The sequence below is a fragment of the Tripterygium wilfordii genome, chromosome 6, assembly GCF_013401445.1.
Source record: "Tripterygium wilfordii isolate XIE 37 chromosome 6, ASM1340144v1, whole genome shotgun sequence".
In the NCBI taxonomy this organism is placed as follows: domain Eukaryota; kingdom Viridiplantae; phylum Streptophyta; class Magnoliopsida; order Celastrales; family Celastraceae; genus Tripterygium; species Tripterygium wilfordii.
Genome location: NC_052237.1, coordinates 6,689,189 through 6,716,061, shown reverse-complemented (window position 1 = coordinate 6,716,061; position 26,873 = coordinate 6,689,189). Strand labels below are relative to the sequence as shown.

At 34.9% G+C, this 26,873-nt stretch overlaps 3 protein-coding genes across 4 annotated transcripts; all 3 read right to left on the bottom strand.

The window, feature by feature from the left end:
- Positions 1-990: 990 nt before the first annotated feature.
- LOC119999746 (galactinol synthase 1-like) lies at positions 991-2,914 on the bottom strand. Its single transcript, XM_038847476.1, has 4 exons — positions 2,466-2,914; positions 2,053-2,373; positions 1,571-1,705; positions 991-1,472 (listed from the first exon to the last, which is right to left on the bottom strand). The coding sequence occupies exons 1-4, from the start codon at positions 2,799-2,801 to the stop codon at positions 1,248-1,250; spliced, it is 1,017 nt and encodes a 338-aa protein (XP_038703404.1). The 5' UTR covers positions 2,802-2,914; the 3' UTR covers positions 991-1,247.
- Positions 2,915-10,616: 7,702 nt separating this feature from the next.
- On the bottom strand, positions 10,617-14,327 carry LOC119999999 (ADP-ribosylation factor 2). The gene is made up of 7 exons (XM_038847865.1): positions 14,172-14,327; positions 13,378-13,549; positions 12,486-12,556; positions 12,143-12,262; positions 11,374-11,492; positions 11,197-11,278; positions 10,617-10,944 (listed from the first exon to the last, which is right to left on the bottom strand). Exons 2-7 carry the CDS (start codon positions 13,523-13,525, stop codon positions 10,939-10,941), a joined length of 546 nt encoding a protein of 181 aa, XP_038703793.1. The 5' UTR covers positions 13,526-13,549; positions 14,172-14,327; the 3' UTR covers positions 10,617-10,938.
- A 355-nt stretch (positions 14,328-14,682) lies between these two features.
- Positions 14,683-25,822, bottom strand: LOC119999998 (phosphatidylinositol 3-kinase, root isoform). 2 transcript variants are annotated; one of them, XM_038847863.1, is made up of 18 exons: positions 25,547-25,822; positions 25,301-25,397; positions 25,025-25,157; positions 23,604-23,762; positions 23,279-23,488; positions 22,416-22,594; positions 21,864-22,011; positions 19,826-19,921; positions 19,080-19,215; positions 18,884-19,005; positions 17,949-18,143; positions 17,617-17,787; positions 17,323-17,460; positions 16,740-16,894; positions 15,915-16,058; positions 15,598-15,745; positions 15,346-15,517; positions 14,683-14,968 (listed from the first exon to the last, which is right to left on the bottom strand). In XM_038847863.1, exons 1-17 carry the CDS (start codon positions 25,656-25,658, stop codon positions 15,380-15,382), a joined length of 2,481 nt encoding a protein of 826 aa, XP_038703791.1. In that variant the 5' UTR covers positions 25,659-25,822; the 3' UTR covers positions 14,683-14,968; positions 15,346-15,379. The 2 variants fall into 2 exon arrangements, with proteins under 2 accessions (XP_038703791.1, XP_038703792.1); XM_038847864.1 differs by having other exon boundaries at positions 25,061-25,157.
- Between the last annotated feature and the right edge of the window lie 1,051 nt (positions 25,823-26,873).

Here is a 26,873-nt window from a genome sequence, read left to right as displayed (position 1 = left end):
ATTAAGTACGTTTGAAATCCAATCTGGATATATAAATATTTCATAAACATGTGTTATTGTTCTACCCGAAATCGATTTTTTTACCACTCTTACTATCTCCGAGGTGGTTGTCCAACTCTCACTCTCTACCTTTAAAATAAGGCTCATTTATCTTGAACATAATATGTTTATATTGCGCGGTAACAACAAAGAAAGGTGAGCGAGTGAACACTCTTATGGTTGAGAATGGATTCTGCGAACGGGAATATTTGTACGGCTGGAGTACATCTTCTCTGCTTTTCTGCAAAAGTTCAAAAACATCACAGCCTACCTGGAACAAATGGAATACATAGGCCGGGGGCATGCAGGCCCAATATAATGGGTGAAACTAGCGTATAGGCCCATTAGCCCGTCAATGTGTGTCATTTGATCCGGATACTCATACTAGGCCTTTTTCGTTGCAACTCTCTTATAATTGTCCACATCATATTCCATACTTGTGTTGTGGACGACCTTTCAGCTCCTTTTCACTGTAGAAAGCTCGATGGCGGGTCCCACTTGTATGGATGCAAAGCAAAACTCAGGAGCCTACCAGTTGGATTTTTTAGCCAAAGGATATATATTTCAAGGTCAAAGTCAAAGCCACCATTTTCTTTCTTTTTCAAGGATAAATTGGTAATCAACCCCACCCCAAATGTTAAGTGAAACAAAAATGATAAAAATCTCAGTGATAATCATCTCATAAATATCCTAATAGTGTATGGCATGTATTCATTGGATGTGATTTTCAATGGACCCATCGCTATGATGTCACCACAGCCCATGAATGCATGCCACATACTATTGGGATATTTCTGGGATAGTTATTATTGGGATCCCTAGCTTCGTTGAAAATGAAATCTCAAATCTCATCGATTGAGTTGAGCTCTATTTCAACTTGTTTAAGTCGGTTTCTCTACAAATTGCGCAGCAAAATGAAGAAGAGGACGTATAGATTTCTCACAACAGAAATACATAATTTTCCATTGTTCATATATATATGTATGTACGTATATATAATCTCCAAAGCAGAAGATTTACATTTTGCTCCTTCAAGGTGTTTCTTGGGTTAACATCAGCAAAACTTTTATATGCAGTATCTATTAATTCTTCCCCATAACAAACAATATTATGGCCCTTTTATTAGCCTAAAAAGATACACATACACAGACACACTATTAGATATCTCACGCCCAACTTTATCTTCTCTTGGTAGACCCTTTAAATAATTAAGCAGCAGAGGGTGCAGGAATGAAGGAGATGACAGGCTCGGGCATGGACGCCATGATCGAAGGTTTTGAGAACGTCTCTGCTGCCTCTGTAGCCGATGAGTTCTCGGCATTGAAATCCAGTGACTCATCGTTGTAGACATCCCACCATTTTTGCACTAACATCTTTATGTCCTCTCTCTCCATGTTAGCTTCTTTGCCTGTGAACCTCCATGGTTTTGATCCCTTTTTTTATAAATAAAATAAACAAAACTGATTAAAATATGAACTTAATTGATCAATTAAATAATTTTGAAGGAAGAAGAGCATATATATATACTTACATCAGCACAATAGTGGACAACCTTAACTTGGTCGAGGTCCACGTTCTCTGGGTGGCGCCATAAATTTGCTAGAACAAGGTTATATGAAAGAGGGATTGGTTTGTAGGTCTTCTCAAAGAACATATTCAAGAAATCCTGTCCAACAAATTAAAAAAATTAAATTAAATTTGGTCCTTCCATAATATTTGATTTATGGAATATTGTTCTTTTATATTCTTCTTTGTTTTATGTTATTTTTGTCTCCTAAATTGATGGAGACAGTTATAAATCTATGATGATGATCGTATTGCATAATACATACATATGCATATACCAAAGTTACAAGCAATCATTACTATAATCTTTCTTGTCTTAGAAAATGACAAGATCTTGAGTGGACATAATAAAGGCTGATATTAAACCTTATCTTTTTCAAATACTTTAAATTTCTTTGATATTAGATATCATGTCTGCATAAATACTTGAAGATGGTAATTACTTACTTGCTCAGCGAAGGGGGTTGGTGGGGTGATCTGGAGAGTTTGGAGAAGGCTTTCGAAGGTCAAAGGACTAGGCTCGAAAACGAACATGCCAGCGTTGAAGTACAAGGGAGGAGGAGACCCCATCTCGGCGGGCCAGGTGACCTTATCGGGACATTGCTGGCAGTATCCGATGGAGAACTGTCTCGAGTGGTTCCATGTCTTCTCGCAGAAGCAGTCCATCACGGCGTAGAAGTAGCCGTCCGGTGTGTCGAAGAGGTGGTCTATGTTATCGAACACTAGGATGTCTGCATCCAGATACACCATCTTGCTGTACTCCTCAAACTGAAACCACACACACATATATAAGAATTCTCTTATGCGGACTTAAAATAAGGACCTAAGATGCAAAGATATATATATATATATACACTTACATTCCAAATGCGAAGCTTGGAGTAGTTGATGACATAGTAAGCCAAAGCGAATTCAATCTGGTTTGCAGGTGGATAGATTGGCTCAATCTCACGAACGATGCAGCCTTGAGACCTCAAGATCTCGCGGTGCTCTTCGGGGACGTCAGGCAAGATTGCAACCACCAGAGGGTATGCACTCTTGGCCTTTCTCAACCCCTTAGCCAATCCAACAACCCCTTTGACATAATCACCAGTACCAGCTAAAAATGTCACAAAGGCCCTCTTTGAGTAGCCGGTGTTTAGTGTAGCAACCTTTCCTGTACAGGAAAAGACTCCGGCGGGTACTTCAGGGGCCATGGTGATGATCAAGAAGAAGAAATATGTGATTTGGTTGTGTTGAGGAAGTGTTTGGAAAGTAAGCTAAGCAAACTCTAAGGATGCTGCTGCCTATTAACCTTTTGTTCCTGAATTCTTGAGAGGAAGTCATTGGTTCTTCATATAGGCCTCAAATGTGTTGTAAATGCATGCTAAATGAATTCTAAATGAAATTGAAATGCATCTAGCCAAGTAGGCTTTCTTTTCTTTTTGGTAGAGTGTTAAAAAAAATGTTCTTTCTTTTTTTTCTTTCAAAATAGTAAAATAAATAATGAATGAACATGGTTATTATAAAATAGTACATCCCATCTTTAGCCTTATCATCAAATTGAAGGGCTGAGATTGGTTGTCATAGTCTATGGTCAAATATATTCTTATAAGAAAAATGCAGGAGATCTTCAATTTGATGACTACACTATAGTCAGAGGTAAATTGAGGGTTTGTAGTATTTATCTTTTTATAATTGAGTTGATTGAAAATGAATACTTCTAAACTTTTAATTAAAGGACTCAAGTGGGACATGCCACTTTAATATTTTGTAATTTAAATATATCTAATATTAAGTTAGAATCAACATATATCCAAGTATCCAGATATTTATTGGAGGAGAAAACACGCTATATAATATATCGTTCAAATAAATGTAGTTGATTTCTATAAAATAAATAAGTAGGAAGGTACCTCGAAGTCGAAGTCATTATGCACGGTGGAAAACACAAGCAATGAAGGCACCATGTTGTAGTTTACAAATGGAATAATGTTAGTAGGCTGACGTCGTCCTTTTGAAGTTATATTGGAAAATGCTTGGTACCCAAAAAACGATTCCAAAAATATCTTTAATTAATGTGGAGGTTAGATGTTAGATGGATCCTATTTACGTGTTTCTAATAAATCATTAATTTAATGTTATATAGATTTAAGGGTTTTTTGGGTATATTTTCGGATGTAGCATCGTCTTTATTGATACTACCAAATACTTACATTTGGAAGATATCAAACTGTTGATGTAGTCCCGAGCTTCTGTGAGTTTTCTTTTCACTTGTCGGAGCAGTAATATAGTGGCACATATTCTTGCTAAGAAATCTATTAACTCTGATATTGTTTCTCTTCATTCTTAGCTATACAAGTTCTGTTTTTATTAAAAAAAATGAGCTCGCACTTTAAGTGTGCATAGAAGTATTTATCTTATGTGGATCAAAAGTATGGATCAAGTTTGTGGACTTGTTTTTCAATCATAGATGTGATGGGTCCCATAATACATGTGTGGCCCTCACTTATATTGTGTTTTATTTAAACCATTAGATTTTTGGTCCACAAAGTTAGTTCATACTTTTTGATCCAGATAATTTTTGATATATATATATATATACATATTCTCCCACAAGGACATGAAGTAAGGATAATATTTTGACATTAAGGATATAAAATTATCATTATTTTATATCCTTAATATCTTTATGAAAGAATTTATATATATATATATATATATAAGTTATGGGTGTCACCTTTTTATTAGTAACAATGGGTCATTGACAATCACTTTTTTAGAAGTGGATTTTAAACAGACATGAGCGTTATCAGAATCCTGCTCTGTATGTTTGCGCACACACACGTGTATGTACCATTATTTAGTAAAGACAATATTAATAATCAAGATTGGGGAGATCATGTGGTGATCATCAAGAGATATATTCCTCTAATTTTCGATATCAGAAATAAAGATGAACATAAAGAAAAAGGAAAAAAAAAAAAAAAAGGAAAAAGCGAGAGCGAGATAGTGAAAGAGAGAGATAGAGTTTTGGCTAAGATAAAAAAGATTCCCTTGTTTGAGATGGGACAATAGAATGGTCGGAGTAATTAATTAATGACAATTAATATCAATAATTTCTCTAAATAAATGCACATTTGTATTCCTTATCTACGTTGATGGACAATGCTAGACACCCTCAAAATTTGATCCCAAAAGTCCCTCAAATCTATGTGGCATTAAAATAGTCATTGATTAAAAACACACATGTAGGGCCCACTTCACATCCAACACTCCATATTAAATGAAGGTCTTTTGGGGATCACTTTTTGGAGGTCTCAAACATTATTCTTAATGATATGAGTTTTTTCTTTTTAAATAGGAAATTCGCATGCACTACGCTTCGGATGTGCATTGTATGGGATAGGGGGCTTCAATTCTTGACTCCAATTTTAACTCAAATTCTTTACCAAAATCATGTTAAATCGTGAATTAAAATATGTGATTGAGTATTTTGATATTCTATATCCTAAACCTAAACTCTAAACCCTAAACAGTAATTCTTAACTCTTAAACTCTAATAAGTAATTTTCAAAAAAATCATGATTTAACATTATTTTTGATAGAGAAATAGAGTTAAAATTGAAGTCAAGAACTGGAGCCCCTCCCATTCTGCATTATATAAATTCTTGAATTTTGTACAATAAGTCAATAACTTGAATGCTATGCGTCTCAGACAATCATAGAAAAAAATTCTGTGAACGAAATCAGTAGGAATCAAATTCATAATATCCAAAGAGAGAAATCTTTCTCCTAGGGATTACATCTTCTTTTTTTCAGAAGACTCAAATTAGATTCACAATGCTATCATACACTTTTTACTTCTTTTCTTTTCTTTTTTTTTAAATCTTGAACAAGGTGGGACAATCCAAATATGTGAAAGAAAAATTGATTCAAAGTGAAAAGGAAGGATCAATTAATCGTGATCTTGAAGAAAGAGCTACAAATCTTGGGCAATTAAATATTCCCTATAGGCTCTTTAATTGGTTTTGTAAAGGTTACTAATGTTCCTGATTTATGAAACACACCATGAATCATGCATGGATTATCATTCCTGCTTTATGTTTTAAAAATTAATAATATTTTTGCTGACAAATAAATCATAAGCCAAGGGAATAAAAACAATTTAGAATTCCAAAAATGAACCAACATATAAAATTTGCAAATAAAGCATATACATAATTTCCTAAGTTTTTTCATATCTTTCAATATATTTCAATAAGGGGTAATAACACTTTTGGTCACTGAAAGATTTTCCATGCCTGATTGTGTAATTTGATACAATTTGAATATTTGATGTATCGAATTGACACAAAAAATCTTTTGGTGTGCAAATTGAAACATTGAAAATCTTTCAGTGACCAAATGTATTATTAACCTATTTCAATAATAAAACATGTTTGTGTTTTATTTGTTGCATCTTTTTTCTTTGAAAGAGGTAGTTAGTTATCCATAAGAATATATAATAAATGATGTCATCATTGCACATGATGGGATGGACATAATCTATTTCTATAGTGGTTCACAATTAATTTAAGATTACTTTGAAAAAATGTACAATTAAGTTTGTAATAAAGGAATTCTCCCTAAGAAGACATTGCATAAAATTAGTATTGGGATTAGCTAGTCCTCAACAATTTTTTTACTACCCGAGAAAATTATATCATTTTATTTTTGCGTGAATCTTTATATATTTGGATTGTAAAGTCTATACTTTTAATACAATGATTATTGGGAATGTGTACCGCATTACATCACATTTTTGTTTTTCCATTTTTAAATATTTTCTGATTTTTTCCATCATTATATTCAAATTATGAACTCTAAGGAATTGCTGAGCCCCAAATTCGATTTGAATACCTAAAAAGGGAATAAAATGCTTGGAAAAGAGCGAATTGTTTATCACGTGTGTGCATATGTTGAACTATCAATTTTATGAAAAATTGTAAAGACGGAAACAAATAAATTTAAGTAAGCAAATAGTATTGAACTTACCTACCATGAAAAATCTGAAATTAAAGTAAGAAAAAAAAATATTAATTTTGTCCCAAGGACATATTGAATAATCCTCGAAACTTTCATTAAGAAAAGTAGCAAGCCACAAGAACTTACACATGATAAAAATAGAGTGCACCATACAATACGAAGACTAAGTCTTCGAAAAAAGACAAACAAAAGAGCAAAGAAAAAAATATCTAGACAGAAACACTAGACTCTTTATCCCGCACAACCACATCTATTAAAAACTCGGGGGTCACCCCCACCCAAATGTTCGGTACCTCCACAAACTCGACCACCTTTGCCAGACAATGTGTTGCTGCATTAATGAACACAACTTGCCAGGATTGGACATCTGAAAAGCTGTTGTTTTATATCTTCCTTTAAAGAAGTTATATGAGAATCCGAAAACTACTTTAATTTGGTAAAATCCAAGTGAAACCCTGAACAAAACAACAAGATGTCAATTATATAAGGATCCTTATTCAGGGGCATCCCTGAGGGCGGATGACATGAACCATCGCTCAAGGTCCTTGAATTGTTGGGACCCCATATTTTTGAAAAAAATATTAGTGTTATGGTAACCCCAAACTCATTTAAATAACATATGATATTTATTTTTTTAAGAGGATCTATTTTTTCAGAGTTTGCCTAAAACCCCGAAAAACTCAGGTACATCACTGTCTTTTGATCAACAACCCAAAAAAAACTGTCTAGATCAGCAACCCAAAAAAAAACAAATGAGGAGCTTTTCACATGCAAGTTGTGGGGTGGTCATGATTTGTGTGGATGTGCTTGACCTCTAAGAAATATATGTAGATTTACAAATTAAAAGTCTCCTTCAAGTGAATAATTATGTGACAAGTGTTTTTTAGGTGTCATTCTAAGCGTATAAAAAAGGAGAGTCACTCTTGAGAAAATCTTAAGAATTTAGAGGAATAATTATGTGACAAGTGTTTTTTTAGGTGTCTATTATTATGACATATTCATGTTTTGACAATTGACACATGTTCTAAACGAATTAAAGATAACAACAATGGTCTTATGCGTAAATATTTAAAATGCGGATCACTTTAAAAAAAGTGGATGAATGAAATGACAAGTGTAGTTCATTACTTTATAAAGGTCTACATGTTTCAAATCAATAGTGAAAACATAAGTTTGTATTCTAGATTTTTATTCTAAGTTCACATGAGAGAATTCTTCTAAAGATAATTACTTAAATAGAGGAAAATTAATATATAAAAATTTTTAGAATCTTAATTTAATCAAAACACAATTTCTAATACTTAATATTTATAAACTATTTTATCATTTTTCTAGCTTTTTGTTAATTACATTAATTATAGTTTGAAATTTGCACATAATAATAGAACCAGAGTTATATTACTCTAAATATTAAATATATATTAAATATAAGTTATACAATTTAAGAGGAATTCTCTCTTGAGATCCTAAAGTGAGGTCTTAACTTTTAGGGATCAAAACATTTTTTTAAAATTTTGAAAAAATATATTTGTATTTTGATCGGTCTTACGAACCCAACGACATATTTTTTGTTCAAAACAAAAATCAAATTCAACATGAAAAGTGCATGACAATTCTGGACCGTTGGATATAAAACAAAAGACATTTCATACACTTTTCATGTTACATTTGATTTTCGTTTCAAACAAAAAAATATATCGTTGGGTTCGTAAAACCTATCAAAACACAAATATATATTTTTTTTCAGATTTTTGAAAAATATTTTGAACCTTAAAAGTGAATCCTAAAAATTAGGATTTCATTTTAGGATTTCATTTTAAGAGCTCATGAGAGAATTCCTCTACAATTTAAATCCATAAATTATAAAAAAAAAAAAAAAATCGGTCTATGCATACTGTCTAAACCAGTAAGGGATCCTTATATATAACCACGCACTATTACCTTCTTAATTTGACCACACATACATATATTTTGACTGCAGTGACTATACGTGTAGCTACTACACCCAAATCCAAATACAAGTGATTGATTGAAACCCGAGTAGCTCATATGACACTCATGTATGTGATATCTCATATTGATCTCGAGTTCGAACATCCCATATCCCCTTCTATCCCTTTCTCCTGTACTTTAAAAAAAAACAAGTGGCTGGTCATTTGGACGGACACGATTGATATGATAATTGAATAAACCCCATGGGCCTCTCCAGGAATTGTTGTGATGTGAGGATATTATAATATATTCCCTTTCCCCTTCCCCTTCCCCCGTCTGGACAAACGTCGTCGTCTTGTTAGGCCCCTTTATATTGCGAGGGTCCCAAAGAAGGGAAATGGAAGACGGCGATAGTGAAAATGACCTAGAAAAATAAAAATAATAATAATAATAGTAGTAGGGGAGGCACTTGACTACTCGAGGGTTGAAGATACCTCCCCTTTTCGTAGATGCCTTGGGCATTGCTAGGAGAAATCCAATAACAAACAAAAAACTTACAGATACCATGCATGTACACCAGACAACCAAACTCAGGCTCATCTTCTCATCCGAGGGAGGTGGCAAATTTTTACTCAAGTCACCGACTCTTCTTTTGTTTGGTCCCTAGGACACACTCTCTCTCTCTCCAAATTGTTGTGTTGAACTTGCCAGCAAAACATGACTTCATAGTCGATAAGGATGCTGTGTGTCCAAATTTGCCTGGACCGTATATTGCATGGGACTGTATGGCGGTGGCCTAGAGAGGTCTTGTCTCGAAGGCAAGTGACGATTTCATTTCTTTTTGTCCTTCTCTTTTCTTTTAGTGTCAACAAAAATGTTGACCCGATTCCACTCTATTATACAAAAAATCAAGTCAAACACGTATTTTAATACAACCACATCAACAAAATACATCTTTCAATACAACCACATCAACAAAACACAAATTTTTATATAATTTCTCTTCCCACCCAACCATTCCTCCATATTATCCACAACAAAACTATACCAAAACATCAAATATCAATACATCCACATCAACAAAACACTTATCCCAATATAACCACATAAACAAAACACATTTTATAATACAGTCACATCAACAAAAAAACATCTTTATTGACCCAATAATACTTTACCATTGCATTTACCCTTATACAATTTGTTTTAAATGGATGTCAGGTTCCGTACTGGAAATGACACAAGGCATGTCTATTCAGTCGTGCAGCATGGGCAAAATTGGGAACAATGACGGGTGGCTTGTGTTTTTTTTTTTCTTTTTTTTACATCGCAACCACTCCGCAGAAAAACAAAGATCAAACATTACACAGAGATCCATTCACATGCGATAAAAGGCACATCATCAAACGGCCTCAGCCATTCCAACAATCTAACAAAGGCTGTTTGGATTGAGAGATTTGAGGAAAATGAAAGAGAATGGAAGGGAAAATATATTTCCCTCTTCCATGATTGGATGAATAAAAAAAAAATTAATTTATTAATTTATCTTTGTTTTTTATGTTTAAATATTATGTCGGATAAAATAACATTTTAACTTATAAATAACTTAATTAATAATCTAACTCCATTTTGATAGGAAAAAATTATAACAAAAATTTAATAAAATCTTCCTCCCAAATCCCTCACTTTAATTTTTTTATAAACTATCCAAACAAAAGAATTGAAAAAAAACTTCGTTTCCCTTCTCTTCCCTTCCTTCCAAATCCCTCAATCCAAACACTCTTAGTCTTCGAAGACTACCATTCAAACAAATGAATTGAAAGAAACTCCATTTCCCTTCCCTTCTCATCTCTTCCCTCCAAATCCCTCAATCCAAACACACTCTTAAGACTGCCAGCCTTGGTAGTTGGTATGCTAATAAAAGATGCAGCAATTTTGCTCAGGCTCCCTCTTTCGGTCTAAAATGTGCCACAATGGGCGAGAGAGATACTATGCATGAAAGACTTAAAACTCCGCCCACACACCAACCCTTCAAGCATTATTTACAGTACAGTAAAATTACACAACGGAAATCAACACAGAATGTTTCCCAGTAAATACCAAAGGTGTAAAAACTTGTTCAATGCCAAAAAACACAGAAAATCCATCAGTCCAAGAAGGATTGACGCACCAAAGGTGTTGATTAAGCTAGCAATTTCGCATTCAAAAACCAAATATAAGCACAAAAACACATTAAATCCATCTTCTAAATAAAGGATCGAAAAAATAGCACATAACAAAATCCAACCGTGTCAAAATGAGAAACGAGATAAAAAAATGTAAGAGAGAGAAAACACTAGATAATATTCACCCCTGCATCCAGAATTGCCATCCAGAATTCTCTCTCCAATAGATTTACGCCTGCAATTAATGATGAAGATGAACAAATGTTTAAAAAAGGAAACAAAACAGAGCCATAACTGCAAAAATAGTAAGTAAATTATTGATGCACACAAGTATTACCATCTCCAGTCAAAATGAGAAAATAATTGCTCTGAAAATAATAAAAAATGAACAGCAGCAGTACACACACGAGCTGTTACGACTTACGAGCCTCAACCAATATGCTCTTCTAATTAGTGTTCTTAAGGTGTGACAGCCATCTATTCTCACCTTGTTAGCAATGTTATTGGAGAGCCAATCCAAACCCTCGTAAAGCCCCTCCCCAGAGGTTGCACAAGTGCTCTGGATGTACCTGAGATATTAAAGGCATATTAGATAATACAGTTACAAGCATGTTAAGAATAAAAACTATTTAGTACAATGAACATCATAATCTTATAAGCTCACCAGTGACGCTGACGGAGGGAGTGGAGACCAAGCTTATCAGTGATCTCAGCAGCATTCATTGCATTAGGAAGATCCTGTTTGTTGGCAAATACGAGCAAAACTGCATCTCGCAGCTCATCCTGAAACCAATAAGCAGTCAACCTTTAGTTACCCTTAAAGTTAACACTCAAAATAGAAACAAAATAGCATCCTTGGCCTATCAACAAGGATAACAAAATGATGAAACTTCAGCTAAATGGAGGTCCCTTAAATTATAAAACACAAATTTTAGCTAAGAATAATAGCAAATTATTAATGTAGTGCTAATTTAGAAAGCAAAGCCACAAAATAGTGTTTTAGCCGTAACAATTTTGGAAGTCTGATAATTCATTCCTACTAAATTTCTATGCATCAGGATCGGGCGTCTCAGAAAGCGCAAACACAAGATTCCATTTTGTTAATAATAGAACAGAACACAGCTTTACATCATCTACTTTTTCCAATGTTAACAACTATATTCCCTTAGTTAAGTTGCATCAATTCCAAATTAAAACACTTCTTAAGTCCTGCGGATAATCAAGATTTCCTTGGAATAAATGCTGATTCAGGCCCATCCACAATACGCATTTGCTTCCAAACGATTGAAAGTTAAGTATGTTTTTCTATCACTGTCAGATTTCATTCCATATGATAGTGCTAAGCACTGAGTTCTAAACAACTGACTACAAAATATGCACAATTAAAGAACTACAATTAGACTGATGTGGCACATGAATAGAAAACAGCATACCTCATTCAACATCCTGTGCAATTCATCCCTAGCCTCAACAACTCGGTCTCTGTCATTGCTGTCTACGACAAAAATGAGACCCTGTGTGTTTTGGAAGTAGTGCCTCCACAAGGGACGGATCTGTAAGAGTTAAATGAGTTACTTATCATGGCAGAAATCAGTGACCAGAGAATGATTAGCCACATCTTAAAATATATTTAGTTTGATAAAGCAAAATAGCTTAGCCCACATTTGTTTATTTAAAGGAAAAAAAGGAACAGAATATCTAAATTATAGACGCACAAGGCATCAGTTGATCGCCAATTATAATCTACAAATATGTCGGCAGAGCCGCAGAGGATACCTTGTCCTGACCGCCAACATCCCACACAGTGAAACTGATGTTTTTGTATTCCACCGTTTCCACATTGAACCCTGCAAATTAAGGATAAATGATCAACTACGATTTTAAAATTAACTTGTTCCGCTTTAAGTGGGAAAATAAAAAACATGCATTTATATATAAAAGATGGATATTGAATTTATTACAATTTTTATTAACCTTTTCACATACCACCACAACGACACAAGACAATAACCCTTTGAAAGTATAAGCCCACATTTTCCAACCCGATTCTGGGTTTAAATATTAGGAACCACAACAATCAATATATGTCATACAATATAAAAAATGGATACTGAATTTATTACAATTTTCATTAACCTTTTCACAGACCACCACAACAACATAAGACAATAAGTCAATAACCCTTTGAAAGAAGTATAAGCCAACATTTACCACCCTCATTCTGCGTTTAAATGTTAGGAACCACGATGATCTATATATGTCATACAATATCAGCAAAATCAACTGCAACTTCAATTAGGTTCTGGCCCACCCATTATAACTAATGTGCCAACTTCCCTGTATACGACTTGCGCCATTTACATAGGAGCAATAGTGCAATACAACTAAAAACTAATAGCCACCAATTTCTGCAACTTGTAACACATACCAACATGTACAAATAATAAAGGCAGTAATAGAAAACTGAATTTCTAACGGCCTTATGTCTATGGTTCTCAATTTAGTTTACTTTCATGGTATCTGTTGGAATTCCAAACAGATCACACACTCTATGACGAAAGTCCCAACTATTCAACAGAAATTCTGAACAATAAATAAAGGAATATAAAAACTATAAATTAATCAGTTGCAGCAAACATTGAATAATCAATTCGAAATAGTTACTTACCAATAGTTGGGATAGTGGTGACGATCTCACCAAGCTTTAGCTTGTACAATATGGTTGTCTTACCAGCAGCATCAAGACCCACCATCAGAATACGCATCTCTTTCTTGGCAAAAAGCCGGCTGAAGAGCTTAGTAAATGTCAGCCCCATTTCTCCAAACCACTATTGGCGCCCCTGAATTATCACAAAATAGTGTTATTTAAACTTGATAGCTAATTGACGTCAAACTGAATCATTCAAAGCCAGATCACAGTGGCAGTCAATCATACAATACAAGGTAAACTCAAAAGAGCTCATCAGGTCGTAGAGATCTCGAGGCAAAAGAAATAACATTAAACATAAGATCCTGATCTCCACTTTAAAATAATTTAAGATGATTAAGTTCCGTTAACGATTACCACAATCACACACGAATCGTGACCAATTCCACTCATCGAATCAAATACATAACAGATCCGTACATTTTTTAGCCTCGATTTATAGATCAGAAGAGAAACATATCAACAATTCAAAAAACCATTCCCTACAAAACGCATCGAAACCAGTTCACAACCATCATAAAAAAAAATTCCGGGAGAACGTCGAAAATTTTGATGCAACATATCGGGATCACAAGGTCTATCAAGTGGATATGATCACAATTCTTAAAATCGAGCCAAATTCATCGTTAAAAAAAGCAAGATTCAAACACAAACCAATCGTTCGGCATAACCCTACGAATTCGTATCCATGGATCTAGCCTTAACGCTCAATAGATCATCGAAAAAGAGAGAAGGAATTGAAAGCGTAGATTTACCTTTCAAGAGCTTCTCAGAGAATTTGCGACAGAGAAGAAGCGCAAAAGAGAGGAAGCTTAGCACCAACGCGTTATAAGTTACACGGGGATAAGAATCGTAAAACTTGGCAATTTATAAAACGGGGAACAGGGGCAGCATTTTTGAGGAATTAACAGAAATGCCCATGGCCTTAAATGAGATGTGACATTTGAGAATGCTAATTGAAATTGTCCTCAAATTGTCCACGAAATGCTACTTGCAGTATGTGTATTAGGAATAGGTGGTTTTGCGCAATATTATGTGAATCCATGAATCTATCTAATAAACACCCAAATGATAGTAATGCAGGTCATATATGTTAAAAGAAAAATGCTTGCCGTAAATTGTTCCAATCAATCCTGAACATCAGAATGGTAATGGCAAGAGTCCAATGCCTTAAAAAAAAAAATGCCTGCAGTAATTTATAGAATCACTCCACCATTCAAACGGGCAATTTTACATCACTCCACACCACACATTCTTCTTGCAGGGTTATGTGGAAAGCTATTGCTGGCAATATTATACATCTCATGTGATATAATTCTATGCTTTAATATTTGCTAGTCGTAAAATATGACCGGCTACAATTTGATGCCCATAAAGGGGAAAAACACAAATAAAAAAAAAGAGTAAGCAACATATATACATTGCAAACCTTGAGAAGATAAAAATGTAGCTAATTTACATAAAACTTCCGTTTGCTCCCAATTAGAATTAGTTGATAAGACGTCATTGGCAAATGTGACTTCCTTTGTTGAAACGGGCTGCCAAATACGAACTGGAAAATGTTCAAACAGAGGAGAAAATGATAAATTCATAGAACCACTCTTTTGGAACTAGTAAGAACATCCATAAGAACTAGGTGGCATCTTTGTTCGACAGCCCTATTCCAGCATGAAAATTTGAAAGTTGCCATATATTATAGACGAAGATGGCAAAGGAGATGCAGTAATATGAACAAGCCTTAGGCTATGCCAACAGTGGTAGGGTTGCAGGAAAACGCAATATTCAAGAATAAACTAAAAAAAAGAGGCACAAAGTCATCCCCAAATAAAATTTAGTGTTTTTGCTGAAAACAGTGAGGCTTAAGTTGAGCTATCAGGTTGTGTAAAATATGCAAAGTGTTAAAAACAAAATAGATTGGGTTCATATTACTTGATTGCAGAATCACCCTCATTCATTTCCTGTCTTAGCGCCAATACTGAGCCCACCGATGAATGGTCTCAACCATTTGGGGAAACAATGCACTAACGCTTTCATTTATAAGATCCTGGAAGAAATGTATACAGGCCTCATCATCCAAATCCAACCTAAACTTTTCCTGAAGCTGTAAACATCACAAGAGTCTTGGTTATAACAAGAAACCTAATATGATTTACAGATAAGTACAAAGACCAAGAAAGTTACCTTAAGAATTCCTTTTTCAGGATCAGAAGCGATGTCGGGAATATTTGACCCGGCCATGAGATGGAACAGATTTAAAATTAGGTTACTAGATTTCCGGAGGATATTGTATGCCTCACAACAATAGGACTTGAACCTAGTATAGTATTGGCTGCAAGGCAAGCAAGTTATCAACCATTTGCTTTCTTGCTTATAATCAGTGGAAAATACGGTTCAAAATAGTTACAGTCACATGCATGAGTTCAACTACTATGCAGCAAACAGAACATGGACAGAAGTGCAAAAGTACAACAAAATTTTGTGACAGGCAGTTACTACACCTTTCTGCACCACCCATAGCCTCAACCATTTCTTTGCAAAGCTTCATTGGAGGTGGAAATGGTTTAGGATCTCGTCCCAGAATAAAGCCAAAATCAACATGGAAAAGACGCCCATCATCCCTAAGGAGAAGGTTGTCAAGATGCCTGCCAAAATATTAAGTTCTCATAAGATAATTAAGCTCATCAACTCCAAAACTGAGAAACTTAAACGTGGCGAAGTATTTTGAAGGGTGCATATAGAGTTGAAAAATAAAACACATTCCAATTACAGAGACCGAAATAGAAAGCCATCCACAGCATGAAGTTCTGACTGTATAGTGGCACACTAATATTACATGGTGGACCAAACATCCATTACGCAATATTGAAAGGAACAAAAAATCACAAATTATGACACCAGGAAAATCAATCAGAGGCATTGATTCCATTTCCCATCCATTTTTTCCTTATTTTTTGGGGAGCATTTAAGTGTGGCGGGCAACTACTGGGAAAGACTCCTCTACCTAATATCATCAAAAATAATTAAATTAACTTATCACATGATTAAACAAGCTCACATGTATCTAAAAAAGCATCTTACATTTGTCATTCATGTATTACAGAAAGTAAGGCACATCCAAGTTTCGAACGCTTGATACACAATTTTCACACAAGAATTGAAGCCAATGATTTTAATTCGTTTGTACTCTTCCATATCTAGATACAGATAAACCTATGTGGTTCATTTCTAGGGACCTCCCCATCCAACCCCCTTTTCTTCACAAGAGTACCCTGAAAAGACAAGACTGCAGATGCATGACTAGATACTCCTGATGCAGACATTACCTGTCTCCGATACCAAGTATGTATGTGATAACAGAATAGCCCGCACAGCTTTTTATGAATGTCTCAAGACATGTAGCTGTAATCCCAAATGGCCCATGCTCATCAGAATGGAACTTTTGCAGATAGCTCATGATGCTTCGATGCTCCGAGAGAATCTGTTTTCAGATAGATACACAGCTAAAATCAATGTCAAAATTGTAATAACAAATACGTAACAGATAAGATAGATCTCCCTTAAATTAAAATTTCTTTCAATTACTACTCGACACTAGATGATGGTGAAAATTTCAAAACTTCAGTTTGAGTCTCTGAAAATAAATTGTAAAGAAGGATGTGTTTATTCCTAGCACATTCATATATAGTCAGGCATTTCTTTCGTTTTATTCCTCTCCCAAACATTTAAGTTCATATGCTTATAGAAGATGAAAAGTTCCTTTCCTTACAGAAACTATGACCAACACAACAAAGCTACTTGTAACTACTTAATCTATAAAGACAAAACTGATGCTTCGGAAAGTGATTAGTAGCTAGATCCACCTAAGTAGTTTTCCAATCAAGGGAGATCTTTCAGAGGTTACAATACCTGTGCCAAAGAATGCGATGGTATGAATTCAAGCATGCCCTCATCCTGTCCAGTAGCAAGCACCTTATATGGAGTTAAGTGCAGATCAAGATTTTCTGCCTTAAGCAATCGATCCATAAGTGAAACCATTTGAACAACCTACAGAAACCACATAACAACATATGAACAATGTCAAAGGTTGATTTCTTTCTTCCTAAACCCTATCTCACAGAGGGTGTGAGAGAGAGAGAGGATGAGAAAGAAAGAAGTTTATGAGCCTAGTGAAGTTCGTGACATCAAACTTTACGCATTTACCAATTGATCTTGTCGAATATCATCACCCTTCTTAAACATGACCTTGCAAGTTTCATTACTTGCCGTGCGGAAAGTCAGACGCAAAGGGTGCAGAGCACTTTTAAATATAGATGATTCTGATGGAACAATCCCAGTGATAAGCACACTTGGAGCTAGTGGATATCGTATTGGCTGAAAACACAACAAAAGCAACAAAAAACTTGAAAATAGCTCATACTGCAGTAACCATCCAGAATAAAACAAGATACACTATTTAAGAAAAGCCAACAACACAGAAGAAGGAAATAAAACAATCACCAGAGCAGAAAAGAAGATTCAGAATGAAGATTTACCTCCTCAAAGTATGTAAGTTCACTAAGAAGACCAGAGAGTAGCTGTCTAAGTTTTTCTATTTTCTTCTGGGTGTTGCCCCTTACATTTCTTACATCTCTAGTTATAGAACACAGCTGGGCAGTCAATTCCGTTTGATGCACCAAACTCTGCCAAATCTTTTTTCCATCATCATCCCCGTTCATGCCAGCTGCCAACTGCCAAAAAAGTTTATATAATCACAATATGTTAACCTCGCAAACACAATCACATAACTGCAATCTTGAATCAATTGTACTATCATGATAGAAGTCGTCTGTGTAATCATAAACATTATTAATATTTCAGAATAGTTTGGGAAGTTCCATTTCAACAGTCATCCAGCACCTTACATACATACATAAATATACATACAATGTATTTATGTAATTGTAACAACATCCATATATGTATGTATGTATGTAAAACATATATCTGATCCATATTGCCAGACCAGTACATACAATTACTGGCTCATATTATTATCAATATATATTTTAGCATAACAGCCCTTATAGAGAATGTAGTGTGTAGTGTCTAAGAAAATGAACTTGCTACTTTTTCTTCCTTTTTATTTATTTTATTTACTTTTATAAATGTCGCCTCCTCATCGATGGTAAGAAGTGTGTATAATTAGTTAATGACCAAACAATTTCATTCCTCAGTTTCACAAACTGCTACACCAATTGCAAATTCAAATTACAGAATAATAAAAAAATATTTTACTTAGAAGCCGTCGAAAGTTACAGGTAAATTCCATTGTTAAAGATTTTCTGATCAATTACATTTCATCATTAAGATGGATCTATGAGGTTCCACAACATCTATCACGACACAAGAGAGAGATTTCAAATTCTTTGGAACCAATATCTGAACAGATACTACAAACAAAGAGGCTGAAGAAATCAACAGTTCAAACCTTTGATATACTTTCTTCCAGAAATTCATGGGTAACATAAAAACGTCTGGCATACATTGGATCATTAAGTTCCACAGCAACATACCATCGGAAAAGGCTAGCCAGCTCAATATTGCTCAATGCTGCAGAGAGCACAAAAAATTAACAGCATAAGAGCACAAACATAGATATATGCATGCAAGTAAATGGTTCATACATCGTTGCACGAGGAATTGACAGAGGTGAGATTTATCTGAGCGTTCAAATCGAAGAGCCTGAACCAGTTGAAGCAAGTAACACTGGAGCTCTTCATCATCGGCTCTTCCAAGAACACTAACAGCATAAGCTCGAACCTGTTAAAAAGGATTACAATCAGGCATGAATTAATCCAGAATATGATGTCATCTAGAATTCAACGCAAATCAGAAATGTAAACACTAAAAGGATAATGACAGTGGACAGACAAGTGCAAAAAATATGATAATTTTCAAGCACAACCTTGACCATTTCTGTATATTGAGGACAAGCTACTTTGGGGTTTGTAAGATGCATGCATGGAACATAACTTCTACTCTGCAGATTGCAAATCCCATCAATTTCTAGCTTTGATTTAATTCGTTACTTCCCTACAGAATTGTAAGCCAATCACTTTAATTGCATCAGCTGCATTCACCATTTAAGGCCTTAAAAGACCCCGGGAAAACAAAATTATATTGTAAAGCCAATGTCTAAGGAAAAAAGGTGTTAGGACCTCTCTTGCCTCATATTTACAGTTGGGAATAAGATGCTCTCTACCTTAATATTTCATCCAATAGTTATGTGAAGTACAAAAAATTCAAAATGAAAAATAATGGAGGCAAATGCACTTAAAACTTATAAAACTTCCATTAGGTTAACACTTTTGCCATAGGAGATGAAACACTGCAAAACAAGTGGTGAATAGACATAGAGAGAAAGTCCAACCTCTTCACTTTCAAATACTGGTGATAAAAGCTCCAATGCATCACAAACATCAATCATTTCCCACCTACCCATAAGTTCTAATGCCTGCTTTGCTTCCTGAAGATGCATTGCCATTAGAATAACCCATAAACAATTTAGAAGAAAACATGATATAGCACGGATGAAAGATCAAGCAGATTCAATCAAAACATCTATCATTACCAAAATGAAAATCTAATTACCTGATGTTAACCTAAGAAAATTTATTTATTTTGAATATATTTGAACATATATTATTAAATTCAAGCGTATAATACAATAACATAGCTTTCCAGAACATGGCAATCCTAAAGGAGAAAAAGATAACATATATATTGGAACAGAACATAAACAACAGTGGGGATGAGAAAGTGACGTGCAATTAGAGAGTTCAGGCTGGCCCCCTGTTTCCAAAAGAAAACAATTATAAATCCACCTAACTCTTAGCAAATTACATCAGAAGTTGTATTTGGGCGACCCGCTCAAGGAACACTTTGTGATCACAGGGTAATCTCTATCAAGTAATGCATGCAAGAGCATCCTTAAAGGCGAGAACTTTCCTCAATAAAAGGGGAAAGTGCATAAGGGTATAATTTGAAGATTCATTTTAAGCTGTACAGTGATCTTGATTTTAAGAGAAAGTTTCTTGCCACAGAGCAAAGTTAGCATGTAACCCTCTTTTGACAGCAAGACTTTTCAGCACTTCATCTTATCTTAGTGCTCCATGCCACAGACAACTTTAATTTAGAGAGTTGATTGGCGGTGAGTATTTTCAATGTTCCAGAGGGAACATATAAAATGTCTTGGGACTAGAAGTTATTTCAGGAATTCTTCCTATAAAGTACCAAAAGAATGAAAGAGGTCAGTTTCTCCTCAAAGAACCAAAGGCTATTTCACTTATGATAGTAGTTAAATCGTTAAATCGAATCGGAATCGGAGAAGGGGTGTAAAATCGGAATCGTAAACTCGAACGATTTTACATAACATGTAAAATTAAGAATAATTCTCAATATTGTTCAAAAAATAACATAAAATTTATTGGATATATTTTTGAACCATATTTTTGTTTTATTTTGGTTCGACAGGGTCCCTTTACACCCAAATACGTATCTAAAACTACATTAAAATTAAAAAAAGGAAAAAAGAAATACAAACAATTGCAACAGATTTTAACGATTTTACTCGCGATTTTACCTATTTTACTCACGATTTTATTTTATTTTGTGCGATTTTACAACCCTTGCTCACTGCTATTTAACTAGGTTTCTATAGGTATGATCAAAATCGCGATTTTAACTACCTAGTAAGAACACATATGCTAGACTTAACATAGAAGCTGAAAATAAACATGCCTACGACAATAGTAAAGCTAAGATATTTTTTTGATCCTATTATCATGATGTGATAGTGTGATAGGGCCACTCAATTTTGTCACATACCTCCAAGATGAAATTTTGGGGAGATGCTCACAAGAAGACCTCGTGAAACCCAGTGATGATGGTACCTAAAATTTTAAAACTCATTTGACGAATTTTAGATATGTGGTCTAATGTGTCAAATAATCTCATAAAGTATTTTCATCATCATCATTGAAGTCTTTATTTGAAATAATGTTGAGGTCAGCTAGATGAATCCATATGGGAAATTATAAAAAAGTATTCTCATGATTCTAAATTTTGAAGACGATCACAACAATAATGTTAAAGGCTCTGAACAATATGACCCAAAAATTTAACCTTACTTATTCAAAATTCAGGATTACTCGCCTAATGCCATTACTCATCTGTCAAACACGGACAAAAAAACTGAAGGGAGCAGTACACACTCAATCGATATGATAAGAGAGTGTCTACCAAGGGGGAGGGAAATCAAGGCACAACCCAAAGATTTACATAGAAGGAACGCTCTTAAAAAAGGAAATGGAAATAAATCAAAGAGAAAAAGACAAGGAGTGGCATTAAAGTTATTGAATCGTTCATTCAGCTACAAGGAATTTCAAGGATGACAAATAATGGCTGACCTGAACATCACTCCATTCAACACATCGTAAGAACTTAGTGAGAGCCCTCTTCTCAGACATCAAGGAAAACCGGAACTTCCAGAGGAGCTGCCTCTCATCTCCACTCAAGGTTCTAGTTGGTGGGTACTTTAGAATTCTTTGTATGGACCTGGCAATCATTATGCAGGTAAAACAATAATACCTCCCACTCAATACATGCCAATCAACTAAAACTCTTGAAAGTAATGAAAAATATAGCTGAAATTTTGAAAAATCATTGTCAATCCTACAACAGGATGAATGATGAAAATTAAAATGAGCAGTGTTTGTGCCATTGTTAACTGTTAAGAGATCCTAGAATTAGCCATTCTATTGCATATGTATCAAAAAATTGCACAAACTTTGAATAGATTCAAAAATTCACTGTAAAAGCTTCTAGATTTAACACAATCAAAATATTGATTACGGAAGCTTGCCGAGTGAAAATGAGGTACAGAAATTTTTTTGCATTTTTCTAATTAGGTTTGGATAATATTTTATTCTGTATCTTTGATGATATAAATTTGATCTTACTTTCTTTCATTTGAACTTGGCTTCAGATCCCTGTCAATGATGCCACGGGTTAAGCTCCTTGCTAGTTTCAGTTGCTTGTGTTCAGAGGGGTTTATCTTTCCCAATTCTGGGTCCCACACAATAACGAGTTCATTTGTTGAAGTAATAGGCGATGGTAGTAAGAAATTTGCTCCCGACTCCTGCATTGGGAAAAAATAAGGTTAATATCGCTACAACACTTTCATCAGCATTATTGAGACAGTTGCTATTAAATTGTGCACATGCTAATCATACTTTGAAGACATCACCGTTTTTATACACATTTTCTCCTGTTGCTCAACAAATGCATAAATTCCCGAGTACTTAAATATCCCCCCTCTCCCAACGAGAACAATAGTGGAAATTTGAATATGCTACTTGAACTTTGAAAGCTCCAAAACACAAATGAATGAGTCATCAAATGCAAAAGAGAAAGACAACAATCAGGAGAAAATTACTCAGGCGTGAATTTAATGGCTTATACCTTGTAAAGATAGATGACTCTATTCTATACAGGAGAATTTTGCAAGAACCTAAGTGCTATTCAAGCATATGGAAGTACAACATTGCCCAAGGAACTTACATGCAAAAAGGATGGTAATAATGATGGGATTAAAAGGTACATAATCATCAAATACCAATCCAAAACAGGTGGGGAAATTAGCTGATTTCATAACCAATTTAACAACCAGATGATCTTATTAAAAAGTCAACATTAACTGTATAGCAAATGACAAGAACAGAAGACCACACTCATGCTTCCATTATTTCACTCAAAAGAAAGGCATTCATCCAGATTCAACAAAACATTAAGATTTACTACAAAGAGACCAGACATGCACAACCTGAAAAACAACCCGATGTTCAAAACTGCAGAAATCAACAACCAAGTATAGATACGAACTTCCATTCCTACAGTTTTCTCGCTCCTTAATTTTCTCCATAGCTCTAAATGTAAGCCGATCCAACCAATCGACGCGTTGTATCTGTCCTCTTTCATACTTGTTCACAAGCTTTTCTACACGTTCCAACTCCCCACGCTCATTCTTGGGAACCTGCAGTAAACCACAACATAGGGGTAAGAAAATCTAGTTATCGCTCTACTACCATATCAGAAACTACATATATGATATATCAGATCCAAGTTACGATTAAAGTCCTAATAAAAACCTTTCCCGGAGTACTTGTAGGATGTGATCCATCAGCTTCTTTTCCTAGCCAAAGCCTAAGCTTTTGCTTCCCCGTTTTAAGCTGCATTTTACTGTTAAATAGAAGAATGGTGGCCCCGCCAATCAGCCCGTCATCATTCCCTTGCGAAACATCCCTAACCTAAATGTCCCAGTAAAATGAGAATGTAATGACAGCTGAGACACAAAACTTGAGGGAAAACTACCAAATTCTAATGCAACAAACAAAAATATATGTAGCACTTTCACCCATGCATGCAACAATATACTACGTTTTCTTATTAAACAAGAGAGAAGAGAAGGGGATCCAAGGGTTGTTTGCGGTGAGGTTGAAAGAGGGATGTTTTAAGCAGTTAGCAATGGCAGAACAGAAACTCCTAGAGTTTTGGTTTCATCAATCATCATCAAGAGAAAAGTGAGGGTTCTTTCACCACGTTAGTAACAACGAACAATAATTGAAATCATCTTGCAAACAAAATAAGCGAACATGTGGCCTAGTGTTGGAGTTGCAAGAGTGCAACCTAGAGGTCACAATTACAATTCCTGAAAAGTCTCCGCACATATTATGTGGGGAGTAAAGTTTGCGTACATCCTGTCAGTCCCCAACCCTGCCCATTGCGGGAGCTTTCTGCACAGGAGTTGTTTATATTTTTTTTTAACTATCTTCCAGACATAATTGAACAACAATATTGACATCATGCACAATATTTATGAAAGACAAAATTCGGAAACAATGTACAAACTAATAGTTCCTCATAGATCAAATCTTTTTTTTTTTCCCGAAAGGACATTTATTTGAAATCTAGCATGCGTCTATTAACAAAAAAAAATGTCAATGGACACATAAATCTTATTTGAAGAGAGAAGAAAACAAATGTCAACAGAAAATTATTTGGTTTTGTCGAGGTTGCGTTGGGATTTCTTTGAAAAAACTTTCGGAATATACATTTGCTGGTTATCTAAAAAATAATCAGTAATACATCTAACAATATTTGGCCCAAAGCAACCACAAGCACTTATCTTTTATCTCTTAGCAGAGAAGGAGAGATTGATCGAAACTTGGAATGATATCTCCGGGAGCATTTTCAAATGAAATGCAGAACAATACAGCAATCATATAAATCTTTTCAAATGCAAAATCATATAATATTTCCGTACTTTTTAAGGAATGATTACATTGTTCATAGAGGCAGTTCATGCAGTAAACTCATTAGGTGTATTCCGTAGGGTTCTTGTATCTCATAAAACAAAATAGGGTTCTTATAAACTCATTGTGTGTAATCTCCTAGGCTCCCACATAAACAAACTCCTTTTGCATTATTAAAAAAAGAACAATTAACATATTCATGCTTTCAGTGAAACCATATTAACTCCACAAGGTCCATAGCAAGATTTAAAGGCAACCGTAAAGCAGGAATGGGATGAGAAATAGGCCATCACTGTTAAAGCAAGCTGGGAGTGCGCAGTCAAATCTCTATATTTTGTGCTCAAGGTAATGAGTTCATTCCAGCAATATGATGGTCCAGTAGATTCCAATCTGGCACAAAAAAGGGAGTATGAGAAAAAGAAAAGTATTATATAGAAGATGGAACAAATATCATTACACCAACCAAAGTGGCTCAGTAGTAAACATGTCTAAAATTTCTAAAACAATAAAGTAAAAAAATTAAGTGGCGGAACCTTGTTCTCATGGGAAGGCCAAATGGAGCACCATCAATGTACAGAGCACACTCAACATACAGCTCTGCTCTTCTCTCCTCTGCAATGGAATCAACTCCTACCAAAGAATCCAGATAAACAAACTTGTGAATAAGAATAGGCACTGTTCCGCGGGAAAAGGTTTTTCTTAGCTCCTTTTCATTGAGAACATAGAAAATTCTAAACACAAATTCTGGGAAACCAAACGGAAAATTCAGAAAGGCACACCTGAATCGGGAGATTTAGCAGAGGGCAAAGTTCCTTCCAATCTTTCGACGCGAAAAGTCACCGGGAGATTGATGTCGCACGACAAGAAGAAGCGAAACTCGTTGCTACTCATATCTGCTAAAGCTTACCAACAACAGCTGTCAAGTTTGGAATTGAAACACTTGTAGTTGCAGACATGGACGCAAAATCAATCAAGAGATACAATTGCAAACTGATTCTGCGATACTGTTTTTGGAAATTAAGGAAATCACGGGTTCGGGGCAACCGTTTCTTCAAGGGAAAAATAATAATAATACTAATACTGATCCCCAAACTTTGAATAAATTGCAAAGTCACCCCGTCAGGGGGAGAATGGTGCCACGTCACGGTACACAGTAGTTAGTGGGACCCCAGCGGTTTGGTTGCGGTGGAAGTAATCACTTTAGCTACGGCGTCTGCTCCTCTAATTAATTGTCGACCTTTTCAAGTGTGATTTTTATGTTATGTATGAACGTGCCTAAGGACATATCGGTCGAAGTAGATTATTCTTTTTGATCGATCAAAACCTTTTGTACAAGTTTCTTCGAAAGTATACGATTTTTTGGATGTAGATGATAATATTTATACAAATGAATCTTATTTATATAGTATAATTTATGTACACATCGTATAATGAAGTATCATGTGAGTGGATATATAGGAATCCAAATTTGCCGAAATGTTAATGTCCTGATCTTCTACATCCTAGTATTCCCATTGTAGGAATAAAAATGAGAATCGGAATAGAGATACTATTGTATATAGAATATTTATATTTTATGAATGATACATTTTTATTGAGATAATTATGTGTTTTTAGCTTATGAGTAATATAACAAGAAATGTAAAATTAGAGAATGGGAGATAGCCTGGTTGCTCTGGTTATCTGCCCAGGACTTTGAGATCCAGGGTTCTATTCTCACCAGGGGGGTTTGGGATTTGGGTAGTTTTCCATCCGTTGTAGTGGCCTTCATGCCCCTCGGGCATGAGCATGGCTTAGCGTGTATGTGGCTGGCATGAGCGTGGCTTAGCGTGTATGTGGCCTGTGGGCCTTTCAAAAAAAAAAAAAAAAAAGAAATGTAAAATTAAATTCTTGTAATTGGATCTTTCAATGCTTTTTAAATATCATGCTCCATATTTGTAATTTCTTTTACGAGATTTTTACCAATTTCAATCAATAAAAATTTGATAAGTTCCAATAATATGCTATCAATATTTGAACTTGTCCCTTTTTTTTTCTTTTTTTTTTGAAAGGCCTACAGGCCATACACGCACTAAGCCATACCCGAAGGGCATGAAGGCCACCACA